This window comes from Rhagoletis zephyria, unplaced genomic scaffold, assembly GCF_001687245.7.
Source record: "Rhagoletis zephyria isolate East Lansing unplaced genomic scaffold, Rhagoletis_zephyria_1.1 Rzeph_scaffold_09477, whole genome shotgun sequence".
Taxonomy (NCBI): Eukaryota; Metazoa; Arthropoda; class Insecta; order Diptera; family Tephritidae; genus Rhagoletis; species Rhagoletis zephyria.
Genome location: NW_016166555.1, coordinates 6,822 through 21,769, shown reverse-complemented (window position 1 = coordinate 21,769; position 14,948 = coordinate 6,822). Strand labels below are relative to the sequence as shown.

The 14,948-nt window shown below is 36.2% G+C and overlaps 3 protein-coding genes across 5 annotated transcripts in view; 1 reads left to right on the top strand and 2 right to left on the bottom strand.

Moving 5' to 3' along the window:
• Positions 1-645: 645 nt before the first annotated feature.
• LOC108375816 (PAB-dependent poly(A)-specific ribonuclease subunit PAN3-like) lies at positions 646-3,122 on the top strand (the record flags this gene model as incomplete). Its single annotated transcript, XM_017631963.1, has 6 exons — positions 646-855; positions 928-1,057; positions 1,156-1,292; positions 1,356-1,547; positions 2,156-2,318; positions 2,392-3,122. Coding segments are annotated over 6 exons (940 nt in total), but the record flags the coding sequence as incomplete, so codon positions are not given.
• A 6,657-nt stretch (positions 3,123-9,779) lies between these two features.
• On the bottom strand, positions 9,780-10,464 carry wrm2 (wurmchen 2 transmembrane micropeptide). The gene has a single exon (XM_017631962.1). It carries the CDS (start codon positions 10,423-10,425, stop codon positions 10,252-10,254), a length of 174 nt encoding a protein of 57 aa, XP_017487451.1. The 5' UTR covers positions 10,426-10,464; the 3' UTR covers positions 9,780-10,251.
• Positions 9,780-14,948, bottom strand: part of wrm1 (wurmchen 1 transmembrane protein) — a 9,796-nt gene continuing 4,627 nt past the window's right edge. For all 3 annotated transcript variants that reach the window (XM_017631961.1, XM_017631960.1, XM_017631959.1), the window contains exon 4: positions 9,780-10,668. In XM_017631961.1, the coding sequence (XP_017487450.1) occupies positions 10,477-10,668 (192 nt within the window). In that variant the 3' untranslated portion in view covers positions 9,780-10,476. The remainder of the gene's footprint in view (positions 10,669-14,948) is intronic.

Below are 14,948 nucleotides of genomic sequence, written 5' to 3'. Positions count from 1 at the left end.
CGTTGATTTTTTGAATGTTTTTTATCGCATTTGCTTTCATATCAAAAATCAACGGCAATTTTCATCCACTTGTCTCTTGCACGTTTTCAGACTGAAAAAAAAAATCCAGCACTTCTGAAAAAAAAAGGTTGAAATTTACAGGTCAATTCTGCGCGGGTAATAAAAATTTCGTAACCGGTAAATAAAGTTCCCGTCAACTTTTAAACCTTTTTCGCATTCTGTGTACTCTTGTGACCAGTAACTTTTTTTACCAACTCATAAGCTGGCAACAAAATATTGCCCCGTGAAATATGCAATGGCAGAATTTCCACTAATCTTCGTAGCTGAATTGCAGAATATTTTAAACTGCATTACCAACCTACCTAGAATCGCGGTGAGAAGAACTGGTAACATTTTTTGGTAATAAAATTTTCCGGTTACAAAATCTTCAGTAACGTGCAGAATAGACCTGTTAGGTGAAAATTTGTTGAATTTTTTTGTAGTCTTTTAAAAAGTTTTAAAATTGGGTTCATATGAGGTTTGTTATAGAATGAACTGAATTTTAATTGAAAATTCTTAAAAATAAATGATTACACAAAAGTGGCAAACAATATCACAATCGTAACAATCGTGGTACAAAGCTCAATAAAAATATTAAACATAAAATATCACTTTGAAATGGGCGTGCTATAGATATGTCCAATACTGTACATATTTACATATAGGAATAACACCGATTTGCCTCTCTTGCAGCCACAAGAGCAACTTGCAACGCAACAATAACGGACCATTGCTACCCGAAGCAACTATTTGGTCAATTATCATGCAATTGACCGCTGGTTTACGTGCAATCCATCAAGCAGGACTCGCCTGCAAGTGAGTTGATGATAAGAAGTATTTTATTTTGTTTGTTTTTAATTAGAAATTTGAAATTCGCAATTCCGAAAGGGTCTTGGATCCAACGAAAGTACTGGTGACCGGCAAGCGGATGCGTCTGAGTTTTTGTGGCACAAGCGACATTGCACAATTCGATCCCAATGCAGCGAATCCTCTAGCGGTGGCTAGCATGCATCAGCAAGTAAGGGAGCCATTCATTCAATGCTAAAGTGGCTTTGCGACAATACGTGTCCAACAATGACACATTATGAACTCGAATATTAAATGTTGTATTTGCAGGATGATTTGACTGCGTTGGGTCGGCTGGTATTGGCTTTAGCTTGTCGATGTTTACAATCGGTGCAGAGAGAAAATGTCCAAAGCAGCATTGAAATGGTATCACGTCACTACTCCAATGACTTGCGTAATTTCATCGTGTAAGTTACAAAGCCGACCAATTAAGCGTATTAAGTTTCTGACTTAATTACTTAATTACACAGCTATCTATTTTCGACGACGCAACGACGCTCAGTAACAGATCTTATGCCAATGATTGGTGCACGTTTCTACACACAAATGGACGCATTACAAAGCCTCTGCGACATGCAGGAAGACGAATTAGCTAAAGAGATGGAGAATGGCCGCTTATATAGAATTTTGGTGAAATTAAACTGCATAAATGAAAGACCTGAGTACGTACATGAATTAACCATTAACCATTTCTTGACATTTTTTGTTATGTCGAAGTGAAACTTCTTTAGCGGCGGTAGTGAGTTAAAAAAAAAAAATCGTCCCGAAAAACTGAACCTTGCGCTGCAACGGAAGTGCATCCCTCTCCTCTCCCTGTCTTGTCGCCTATATTAACATTGACAGTAAGTTATCGAAACGTGCTCACTCGCGGTTAAGGAGAACAATTAAGATTAGAATTAGATTAAGATTGTAGTTACAATCAACATAAAGATTAGAATTCAAGTTTAGATTATATACAATTTAGGTTGATATTAGCATGAATCAAGAATAATATTACGCTTAAAATTAAGGTTAAGATTTAGATTAAGGTGAAGGGTTAAGGTTAGGATTAAATGAAGATTAGTATTATGGCTAAGGTTAGTATTAAAATAGGAATTAGATCTAAGATTTAAATTAAGGCTAGGTTTCAGTAGTTTGAAACGAAAAAGAAATAAATCGAAAGAAGTTTCACTTCGGTTATGTGGCCGTGTGTTTTTTACAAATTTACAACACTAATGGAAAGTAACAATATGTAATTTCCATTTCTGATAAATTTAAATTTCTATTTTAGTTTTAATATGGATTGCACTTGGTCAGAAACTGGTGATAGATACATGCTGAAATTGTTTCGTGATTATTTGTTTCATTCCGTCACAGAAGATGGTCGTCCTTGGCTGGATCACGCACATATCGTACTCTGTTTAAATAAATTGGATGCCGGCGCATTAGAACGAGTAGTTTTTTACTTTTATGAATAATAATAATAATAATAATATAATAATTGTTATCACCATCAATTGTTTGCAGGTTCAGTTGATGTCCCGCGACGAACAATCTGTCTTGATCGTTACGTATGCCGAACTCAAGAATTGTCTTGAAAATGCATTTTCCGAGCTAATGGTAACTCCAACATAATAATTTCCATACACTGCTGGCACCTGCGCTGTCAGTGCCATCACCTAAGGCACCTCCAACAAACTCCACCATTGGCATAAATAGCAAATATACTTGTTTACATTAACAGTAATATTAAAAATTGTTGTAACTGAAAGTGCTGTTACATGTTAAAACCGCCGTCTGTTATGAGGGGAAATTAAGCACGAACGAGCATATTTGTAAACCAGAAGTAGCCACGCTTTTTATCCACAAATGAAATCCGTCGAACCATCGATCATATACATACATATGTATTTCCTCTCCCATATTCCGTACTACATATACATACATATATTTATCGATCACTGAGACATACATAATTATTAAGCTAAAAAGATTTTAATGTGGAAACATAGAAAAATATAAAACGAAAGAAATTGAAATGTAAACAAAGAGCTTTTTAAAAGTCTTTAATGAACCGGAAAACACAAGCGAATAAGAACGGGAGCAAGTCATTTTTGAAATGGTGTTTGGCGCTATCTATTGAATACTAATAAGATGTTTTGTTGTTATTGTACAAAAAGGAATGGCGGAGTATATTGTCTATTTTTACAAAAAAAAAGAAAGAAAAGAAAATACAAAATTAAACGGGTGTTGAAGTTGAAACCAACAACAAACAAGTAAATGAAAATGGGAAGTTGGAGCGAAAACATGCGGACAAGTAAACACAAAAAATACAAAAAGTGCGCGTATAAACTGTTAAGTGGTAGTACAAGATTGTTTGTGACGGCCTAAAGCGGCGGGATGAGTAGCGCGCCACTCCAGCAGCTCGCTATTCAAAAACCGACAATTTTTTGCTCATTGAACTGTTTGGCAAATTAACAGAGACTTGATATTTTCTATTAATCGTTTTTGTTCAATTCATATTAAATATAATTGTATTATTTCATTGTATTGCTATACAGGCTTCTTATGAACGCGGTGTTAAATTGAGGATTCCTCCTAGCATTGATTTAAATTATGTAAATGCAATGGAACGAATTTTTACTAAGTTAAAATTTTATTTTTGGTATTGTTAAATTTTTTTTGCGATCAAATATTTATGTATTTTGCACGTTCCATTTTTCTCTATAATTAAGGAATTTCATCAATTATAGCGATATCATGAAAGTATCCATAAATTGTTTTTCAAAATTATCGACACATCTACGTACATACCTGTTCAATCATCAACGGGTCATTAAACATACCGTTAACAAACCATCAAGAAGCCCAACTTATTTCGTCTACAAGCAAATTAAGTAATTTTAAATTATTGTACTTGAATAAGACTTACATTTAAAAAAAAAATATATATTACAAAAATTAAAAAAAAACAAGCACATTTGCTTTTGGAACACTTTGAAAACGACCTTACCAGGCTACAGGACATTAATTTTTTATCTCTATTCTAAATATAAACGCTTCTCGATAGCGATATGATTATCTTTAGGGTTGCCAGACGTACCCCATTGGGGGGACGGACATACCCCATTTTCACTTTTTGTCCCTCTTGCTGGGGAAGGTTGCGCAGGTACCCCATTTTCGCCCGAGACCGTTCACTTTTCGCTTAAAGCATGTTTGCATTGTTCAACTTTCACAGTTTTTATTCGAAAATGTTCTTATGCCATATTTAAGGCTGAATATGTATACATATATCTGTGGTCGTAAGCAATAACCGCCTAAGTCGAAAAACATGAATTCGAGATCAAACGTTTTCAACATTTGGATTGTAATGTTAACCTTATAGGGAACCCAAAATATGTTCGTCCATGACTTTTTAATAGCCTAGCTGGTGAGATGGGCATTTCACATACACATGGAATAGTAGTTCCAGAATACGATAACATATATAACTCAATACTTTTAGGTCGACTTAGGCGGTTAGTGCTTATGACCACAGCTATACATATCTATGTGTATATTTTTTATGTATACATACACTGACTTTTTCCAATAACTATTATGTTTTTCAAGTTAATGTGTTCGTTATTTTTTTATAAAAATGTTTTTCATGCTTTAAGCAAAACCATATACATTAGCGTGGGCCGGAAATCCGCTTTTTTAGAATTTTGATCGGTAATAATAAAAATATGGTGCGTTATGCTTTCAAAACAATCTGTGTGAAAGATTACAATTTTTGGTCAATATCTTAGGCTCGCCCAAAACAAACAAACTTGCAAATTTAATACAATACACTTATTTTACTAAAATTTCATGAGCCATGTAACCGCATATTCAAGAGTTCAGATGAAAATTCCAAAATTTTGATGGAAATTTGTTGCATTTTTCTAGAGTTTGTATTAAGTTTGAAAGTTTGAATTAATTTTACGGTTTTGGCTAAAGCATGAAACATATTTTTATAAAAAAAAATAACCAAAAAAATTAGCTTGAAAAACATTAGTGGTATTCACCAAAGTCGGCAAGTGGCCTGGCAGTGTTGTGAACAGTCGTTGCTTGAGCACATCTGCTCTTTTGCCATAGTTCCAAGCCACTTGCTCAATTTGGTGAATACTACTATTGTAAATATTTCAAATAAAATCACCATGTACTCAGTTTCGATCGCCAGTGTAATTTGTTTTGTTTTAATGATAGTGAATTTTTATTTATGAACCGTTTTATTGTTCCATAAGCGAATAAATCAATTTTTTGTTGAATACATTTAGCTTTATTTGTCCCTCGAAAAATACCGCTTTTTCTTTATTAGTTGTACCCCAATTTGTTCATATCTGTACCTCTTTCAGCATTTTAGGTCTGGCAACCCTAGATTATCTGCACATGTAGGAGTACGTATTTAAATAATTTGACAGCTGTGGCCCGTGAATCGTCGTTTTCAAAGTGTTCCGAGCTATTTTTTTTTTTTTTAGATTGGCGTTTGGCCGAGCTTCTCCTCCGACTCGTGGAACCAATATAACCTAACCTAACCTTTTTTTGTATCCGTCAACGGCTGTGAACGTTTGATGAATTTTGGGCTTGGGTTCGTTGGAACATGTCTCTGAAATAAAAGGTGTCTTCCACCAGAATGCCAATACTTCATTATGCCTCCCATATTCCTGAAGAAATTGGTGATAAGAGAAGAAGTGATGATAAAAGAAACCAAAGGCTATAACTCTTACAACAAATACAAAGTTGGTGTTGGAGCAATGGACCAACAACTTTGTCGATATAGTTACAAAAAGGTTAGCTTCGGCATTTTTATATCCCAGCGCACTTGCGCACAAGGGTATTATAACTTTGTTCACATAACGGTTGTTTGTAACAGGCAAAACGAATCGAGATAGATATAGACAAATGAATACATAAATGATCAGAATGAAAAGAGAAATCAATTAAGCGGCGACTGTCTGTCCGTCCGTCCGTCTGTGCACACGATAACTTGAGTAAAAATTGAGATATCTTAACGAAACTTGGTACGTGCACTTAATTCGGTAACGGTAATTTTCAGAAATACGAAAATAGCTATATTTTAGTAACTGCTGAATATTATTCACAAAATTTATTTTTACAACAATTTTTAGACGAAAAATAAGAATATTATAAATTTTTGGAAAATGGGCGTAGCCACGCCCACTTCAGGTTACATGCGTATATCTTGGTAACCGCTGCACCAATTTTTTCCAAACTTGGCACGGTTGTTACCCTTGCTATAGCATACAAAATTTTTAAAATCGGACAATAACCACGCCCACATCTCATATAACGGTCATTTGGAGAAATACGAAATCTTTGATAAATCAGTAAATATTAAAGGTAATTTATTCAAAATTGAAAAAACCTTTTTTTCTAAATTTTTTGCGATGGTGCTTTGACCAGGGCTTGAACCCAGGTGCTGAGGAGTGGAAGCGCGCACTGCTTACCACTACACTACCATCAAAATTGATGCTTGCAACAATTGAGAAAGTTTCTATTGAAGAACAAGCTCACCAGGATATTTTGCAATGCTTTGGGGAAATCACCAACGGCTCTGATGCTGATTCCAGTTTTTTAGTGATGTTGATAGCCAAACGATGGATAGACAAAGCAGCGACCGTACAAGAAAAAAGGTAGGAATTTAGAAATGGTGCTCCGGGCACAATAGACCTATTGGTCGCAGTGCTTACCCCTACTCATCTATCTAGAAATGGAGAAATATTTACTCAGTCAAGAAGATCCTTTAATTTGGTGGAAGCATAGTCGCAAAGAATTTCCAAATTTGCTTACTCTGGCAATGAATTATCTCTGCACGCCACCTTCCTCAGTAAACTCAAAAAGACTTTTTAGTGCATCGGCTGGCATTAATGTTGAAAATAGAAATAGGTGTTGGCCGATAATGAGGAAATGCTTCTTTTCATAATGAAAAATATATACATTTTTAGCTATAATGGTTAATTATATACATAATATTAAATTTAATTACAATTTAAAAAAAAAAAACAAATTCTGAACTAGATTTTTAAATTGAATCTTCTATAATCGAAAGCAGAAAATTTTCAGAATTTAGCCAGTATCCGGCCGGATAGTCGGATAACAGAAAAACGGCCGGATAAGCCGGGTTCCGAATATCTACCTGATACCCACCCGGCACATCCCTACTTCCAACAATTTGCAAGTAAGAAAAACAGTTGAGAAAATAAACTAATTTAACTATATGTATAACAACATAGGACATACCATTTTTATTCGAAAATTGCTGTGAATAAACAGCAAATTTGATTTGGAGACAAACCGGTGTCGGTGTTGTTCCCAGTGATGCCAACCGGGGACAATTCCCCGATTTTGATGGAATTTGATTTTCTCGGAGGAATCGGGTAATGGCTTTCAATTTCTGGGGAATTCAAAATCAAAAAACTATTTTTTTTTAGAACATTTCTATTGAGAATAAAATTCAAACTTGTAATAATAACTAATCTCTCATTACGGTGTTACGGATTTAAAACACAACGTAATTGCCATGCAAACGTGTAGTTATTAAAGAAACTGCAACCGTGTATAGCGACTCTTAATTTGACGTTTATTTTTGACACCATCATTAGGTTTGATCCACACGAGCCCGCGGGTGCCCAAAAGAGTCCACAAAGTTCTTCACGCTAGAAAAATGGGTAATAGAGAGCCCGAAACAGCCCGGACTTTTTTTCCCGGTACAAATGTGCAAATTCAAATTGCCATAAGAGCTGTTGTTTGTTTACATCTGAAAGCAAATTTTATAAAACACAAAAATTAAAAATACCACTAAAGTTCCAAAAAATTTAGGGATTTGCTAATTTTCTTCGCCGTATAAGATAAATACACATAATCACATTATGGGCATTTTTAGCACGTTTAGACAAATTTTTGACACTTGTGAGAGAGTAACTTACTTTTAGGTCCAGTTTTTCAGGGCACGGCCTGGGTTACCATTATGATATGCATACACAAAATTTTCTTCTCAGTTTCGTTGTTGGTGTTTCCGACAGGGTAGGAGTGTGATGTAATGTGGAACGATTTTCCGTCATCCCTTGTCAAATTTGGTTTGGAGACAAACCGGTTTCGGCGTTGTGCCATCTTCAGTGTCATTTTTCGTTCTGAATAGTTTCTGTTTGTCTGTCTGTTAGGTACGTCTCAGCGGATTATATTCTTTCGTTCAACCAGTAGTTTCAGTTCTGTGTGTACATCCTAGGGTTGCCAGATTTTGAAACGGAGAAAGGAGTACATTTATATTTTCGATAGAAAAAAAGCAGGACATGACATAAAAAAGGAGTACAATTTTTTTTTTTAATTTTTTGTGTAATTTATTGTTACAAATTACCATTAATTAGGTACAAACAAACAAAGATATCTTTGAAATCTTTTTCAAAGCCACAATAAATGTGAAAAATAAATAGCTATATGGGTTGGCTTTCCAATAGGGACGGTTGTTAAAGAGATGGTCATCGAAGGGGGAGTGGACGTGGTATCTTTTCCGACCTTTTTGGAGAGGGCATGAACCACCATTGTCAAACATGTTACTCCCGACCACCTAGAGCCCCTATGGGTCCCCAGGGACCCCTTGGAAAAATTGCCAAAAGTCACAATTTTCACTTGCGTCCACAGTATTTTTGCGTAGAATTCGGTTCTCAATGACCGCCCTATAGGAAAGTTTCCCCAACTAATAAAATAAAAACTACAAAAGAATTCCAGACTCTTCCTTATAATTAATTTAATTTTTTTCTGATTTTTATACCCGAGCGCCCTGCCCCTAAGGCCATGCTTACACCTTTTCACTGTCACACTTAACTTTGCTTACTAAGTAGTGTCTGCACCATATAAATGGCAAAGTACAGTGCGTACAATAATAACAGTCGCACAGGTTTTTTGAAAAATAAAAGGGTTCTTTATAGATTTTGTGTTTTTTTTTTAATTTAACTTTGTAAATATTTTACTTTAATTTTATTAATTGGTTTTAAAATTTTAATCCTGACTTGCATTTGCCAGCTTTGGGAGATAAGTACATGCGGCACGAACCTCTTTTTCAGGTGTATTTTTTCTTAGATTTTGTATAAAAAAAAATTTTAAAAAAAAAAACCTGTATAGGTTTGGTCGAATGAATGCCCTCCTAGTCACCAGTTTCGAGTCTTTTCGATTGCTGAGTATGGGGCCTTATGTTGGACAAAAGACGGAGTATAAAGGACCCAAATGGAGGAAAAAAGCCTATGGTTACAGAAGATATGTAATAAAGTAACCGACGAAGACTTGCGCTTTTCTCACAAAGTGTTTACCGCCGGTAAACCCAAATGAAGGTTAAAATTTAAAAACAAATTAATAAAATTGAAGTAAAATCTGTGGATAATTAACAATAAACTACTCTTTAGCAAAATCTATAAAAAAAAACTGTGCAACAGATATTATATGACAAAATATTAATAGCTGGAAAAAGGAGTACAAAAGAAGTACAAAGCTAATAAAGGAGTACATTTCCAGATATATTTTTTTTTTTAGTACAAGGGAGTACATTGCAATAAAAAGGAGTACGTTTACTCCCAAAAGCAGTACGTCTGGTAACCCTCTTTTTTGATTAATTCGAAAAATGACACTAAAGATGGCACAACGCCGAAACCGGTTTGTCTCCAAACCAAATTTGACAAGCGATGACGGAAAATCGTTCCACATTACATCACAAAATTTCTCCCCGTTTGCCTTTGTTTTAGAATCGAACACAAAAAAAAGTGGCCATCAAAAAGCAACATTTTTTGGTAGACACGAAAACACCATAAGTCACTGGATAATTTATAAAATATTTGATTGTCACTCTCGTCATTGGAAATAATTTAAAAAAAATCACTGAGTAAATTTGTATCATTTATTAGAAAATGTTTTCATTGCGTAAAACATGCGTTTATAAAACTGTTTACAAACTATTGGTTATTTGAGCATTGTAAATAGTGCTCCTGATTTTTTAAATACTACTCGGACGGAATAGTTTGAGTTTCAATTTAACCTAAAATTGTAATGTGAACTTACTATGCATGCGTATAAAAGTATAAATTTGTTTTTAAAAAGACACTTTTAAAAATTACGATATGTTGCCGTAAGTTTGTACTAATTCTTAATGTGATTCCTCTTATCGCGGAATTTAGTTGCTAGATTAATTGTGCAGTTTTTTATAGAAGTAGTATTCGAGTTAGCAATTATTTTTAATGACATCAAAACTTTTCACACCGACCATCCATTGCCTTGATTCACTTGAAAAAATACACAGCAGAAGTTTCCACATATTTGAGTCATGACAATAACGAGTTCAGTATGAAGGAACCTTACCTAGGCGTAGCTGATCTCATGCTCATAGCTCTTTCCGTCCCATTCGTGATTATCGGGAAGCGCATGATGACGCAAACCACAAAGACGTGGTCCAAATCGTAAAATTACAATAATAACACCGATAATGAAGAGAGCAAGAGCAGCTACGGCTGGATAAAGCAAGATAAATGCCATTCTTTTTTTTTCTTTTGCAAAAGTGCTTTAAATGTCTATTGTTAATTGGTTTTAAATGTCGCTTTCGCGCTTTTGTAGCTCTACGTATTCCTCTCGTTGTTGTTGTTGCTGCAAAGTGCGGCCTTCAGGACGTGGTGGGCGCTGCTGTTGCAACTGATGCGAATGTGGTTCAATATGCGAAGAAGACTGATGAACGGGCACTTCCTGCGCTTCGATGTCTTCACGAAATATTTGTGGTTTTGGCTAAAAAATAAAAATAATGAAATATTAACTGAAAATGATGATGATTTGCTTTTTTGGCGAAGTTAAATAGTTTTAAACGATTTCATGACGCGCAACCAACAAAAAATTTGCCCGTAAACCTAAGATAAAACGCCTAGTTAAAACAATACTACAAGTTTAGAGCAGATCTTAAATTTTAATGAATCATTTCATTTCACTTCTTTATTAAGTCTATGGTTACAAACCTTACAGACTAGAGGTACAACATCAGCTTAAGAATTAGAGATAATTGGATTCAAGCTTTGATAAAAATAAGGATCTAGGAAGGGCGAAATCTAAATCTAGGCTACTAAATATACTATTAAGCTCAGTAAGGGCCCTTATAATAGGGGCCAAATTTAAGTAATTAGATTTGGCAGTTTTCACATGAAACGGACAACGAAAGCAGCTCCCAATATCAAACAATAGCGGTTCTAAGATACTGCCCTGAGGGACACCGGAGGTGGCTACGAAAGGTTGTGATTTAATATTATCAATTTCTACATATAACATTTTCGACTTTAACAGTAAATTTAAATGCCGAGATGTGCAGCCACTTCTTCTTAACAACTACATCAAGCTCAGTTGACACATTACGCCCAACAACAAATTTCTTGGGCTTAAGTTTTTTTATTTTTATTTTCCACTGTAGTCCACTTAGAGAGTTCGGGTGGGGGAGCATAAGCGCCGTCAGCATCAGTTGATTATTTAAAGCAGAACCAGAAATAATTTGATCGTCAGCGGCATCACCATTTGAGACGAGAGCAGCAGCAGATTGAGCAGACGTGGATGGCAAAGAGAGAGCACCATCCGAAAGAGTACCAGTATCAACATCAGCTATTGAAGCAAGAGTACCAGTATCAAAATCAACAATCACATTCGGAGCAAGAGCGGTAGCAGAAGACATATCACCAGAGGGAGCATCAACAGCGGCAGCAACAACATCATTAGCTGGGCAGGTCTGGTTACCCAAAGGTTCAGTATGCAAACGGCCAGGCGAAGCAATGTCATTCGTGTTATAAGTAATATTTTTTTTTGAGAACGAAGATTGTAGGCACTATTGGTAGACTTGGCAGTTGATTGTCGCTTACTCTCACGCGAACACGTATTTGGGCTGACAGCATTAGCTGGAATCGTTTGACAACTGTTACTGCGCGAAAGCTCAGCGAATTTGCACTTCAACAAAATTAGCTCTTTGGATAAGAGAGAGATCATAGTAATGAGATTTACTGATACTTTCAAGCAGTTATTGCAGATAAAAACAATGTTATTGCATTTGATTAAAATATCAGAAGAATCAAGAAATTCTAATTTTGCACAAGTTTTATGATATTTTGATTGGCAAAATGTACACGATACAGCAGATCCGATATTAATAAACCTGCTGCAATGCGAGCAGATATTGTTTTGCGATAGCATAGTCAAAAAGATAATTAAAACGGAGCGAACAAAAACACGTCTGAGCGCACTGCTTCTCACCAACTAAGGTTGGTGTTATGCAGAAATTTTGTTTGGCAAACTGCGTGCAATTGTTGTTGCAGCAAACTCGGAGAGAGCGAGTTTGGCGACTCTCACAGCAAACTAATTTTGTTTGGTCAAACTGCAGCAAATTCGGTGTTGTCATATACAAATATTTTAAATTGTGCGCGTTATGTACATCTGAAATTCTCATTTCGTGTTGGCAATAGCCATGAAAACCATAATGAACGTGCAACCCTGTGCCAAACTCGACATAACCACCTCCGAGCAAACTAAGCAGCCGCCATTTAATTTGGCAAACAAAAGTTTGTCTGCATAACACCGACCTACGTATTCTTATGTAGTTAGATACATTATTTTGGCGACGGCAGAACTACACCACAACTGGGATTGTGGAACTGCTATTTCCAGATTTTAAATTTTAATGAATCATAGAACCAGATTTTTATTAAAATAGGACACTACTGTGCTATACACATGAAATGAAAAAATTAAATAAGACTGTTTTAAGAAATACATCGTTATTTTGCAATATGTAGTGCCGCTGCGATTCAGATTGGCGGCTTGCAAAAGAACGATGTTGCTTGCGTATGCAGATAATATCGACATCGTCGGTCTGAAACAAAGGGACTTAACCGCAGCATTTTCCAGTTTAGAAAAAGAAGCTAAAAAGGTTGGTCTAGCGGTGAATGCAGACAAGACAAAGTACCTCCTAGCAACATATAAAGAATCCAGACGTTGCGGGACACTGTTGGCAGCTATAACTTTGAAGGAGTGAAGGACTTTGCCTACCTGGCATTCAGTATAAACATCACCAACAACGTCAGCCTGGAAATCAAACGAAGAATAGCTATTGCCAACAGATGCTACTTTGGGCTCGGTAGACAATTGAAGAGTAGAGCCCCCTCTCGACGAGAACAAATTACGCTCTACAAGTCTCTCGTCATACCCGTTCTTCTATATGGCACAGAAACGTGGACTATGTCTCCTGTTCGCGTATACGACGGATATACATATATAAGAGTAGATGGAGGATGGTTTCGTGCGCAGAACACGTATCCTCTGGGTAGCAATCAAACACCCGTTTGGGAGCGAGCTAAAGTGAAAAATCGTAAAATTTCGCGTGCGCTGGGTTTGGGTCCCGCCACGTTGAAAACGTTGAAAAAACGCTCCTGGTCTGAAAGTATTTAACGCGGGCCGCGATGCTGGTAACAGAGGAAGAGGCCTTCTCTGCGTTGGAAAGACCAGGTGGAGGACTTTGCTTCACTTGGCATTTCCAATTGTTGTTAGTTGGCACAGAGGAGAAATTACTGGCGTGCTGTTTTGGACTCGGCCAAAATCGCTTAGGCGGTTACAGCGCCAATAAAGAAAGAAGCAGATGGAATGACGAATACGAGTTTTTTAACGACAGAGACATGATTAGCACATAAAAATACAGCGATAAGGATGGCTTGGACATGTTGTACACATTAATGACGACGCTCCGGTGAAAACATCCTTCGACTCCGCACCCATGGGTGGACAGCGAAAGCAAGGGCGCCCACGAACAAAATGGAAGGACCTGTCTGCACACGGGATCAGCAACTGGCTCAAATACGCACAGGAGAGAGGCAATTGGAGAAGCTTTTTGGGCTCTGCACAAACCGACAAACGATTGTAGTGCCAAATTAGAAGAAGAATTAAGAAATAAATAGGAGTATTTTAATAAGTTCACCCAGTACCAGTGACTGTTTTTTGTTTTTTTTTAAGGTACAGCTCTTTTAGGGAGTTCATTAGGGGTTTGTATACTGTCGTATAGTTGTATATCGCAAAACCGCCTATCTTACGGCACTCAAATTTAACAAGAGAGCGAAAAAACTGTTTTTCTTTGCAGGCAGTGCCTTGATAGGCGCTATATTCTCAGCTATTATTTTATAAATCTGGTTTTTATAACGATTGTACGATTGATGCATAAATCTCGATGCCTGGAGTTCGGGGAAACCAAATCTCATTTTTTCCACAACGGCAATTTAGGCGGTTTTGCATCTGGTCGATGGGCTGTTTTGCAAAAACATCGACGATATGAAGGGCGTTCGCAAGGTATCATAAAGGTCATATTTTGAATCTTTACAGTTTTAACAAATAGTTGGTTAGTCTTCTAAGCTTTTACTGTTTACTGCATACAACAATGCTGCAGTATCCCACTCGGAAAATATGTAAGCACCTTTCGACGTAATCCACGTTTTCTTTCAGCTTTTAGTACAAAAATTATCAACATGATCAATGTCAACTACTAGTAAAGCACGAAATGAACACCTCGGATGACGTCTTACCTAGTTATGTCCTAGCGCCGAACTACTCCGAGAGACTGCTTTACATTCTACGTACCTTACTTTGTAAAGCGGCTCAGAAGTATGTGTGATACCAAATGTTCAAATGTAGTAAAATGCAAAAAAAAAAAATAAACACATCCAATGAGCTGTTCGTGAGTGATGGGGTTATGAAAACATAAAATAACTACACCTTTTCCAAGAGTACTTCAGAAATCATCAAATGTACTTCAGAATAGTCATTTGTACTTCAGAAATAGTAAAATGTACTTCAGAATAGTAAATTGTACTTCAGAAAAAGTAAAATGTAATTCAGGATAGTCAATTGTACTTCAGAAACCGTAAAAAGTATTTCAGAAACTGTAAAGTTTTCTTCAGAATAGTCAATTGTACTTCAGAAACTGTAAAAAGTATTTCAGAATAGTCAATTGTACTTCAGAAACCGTAAAATGTACTTCAGAATAGTCAATTGTA

Coding starts and splice junctions, on each gene's coding strand:
- wrm2 (XM_017631962.1), bottom strand. CDS start 10,425: ATGGCATTTATCTTGCTTTATCCAGCCGTAGCTGCTCTTGCTCTCTTC.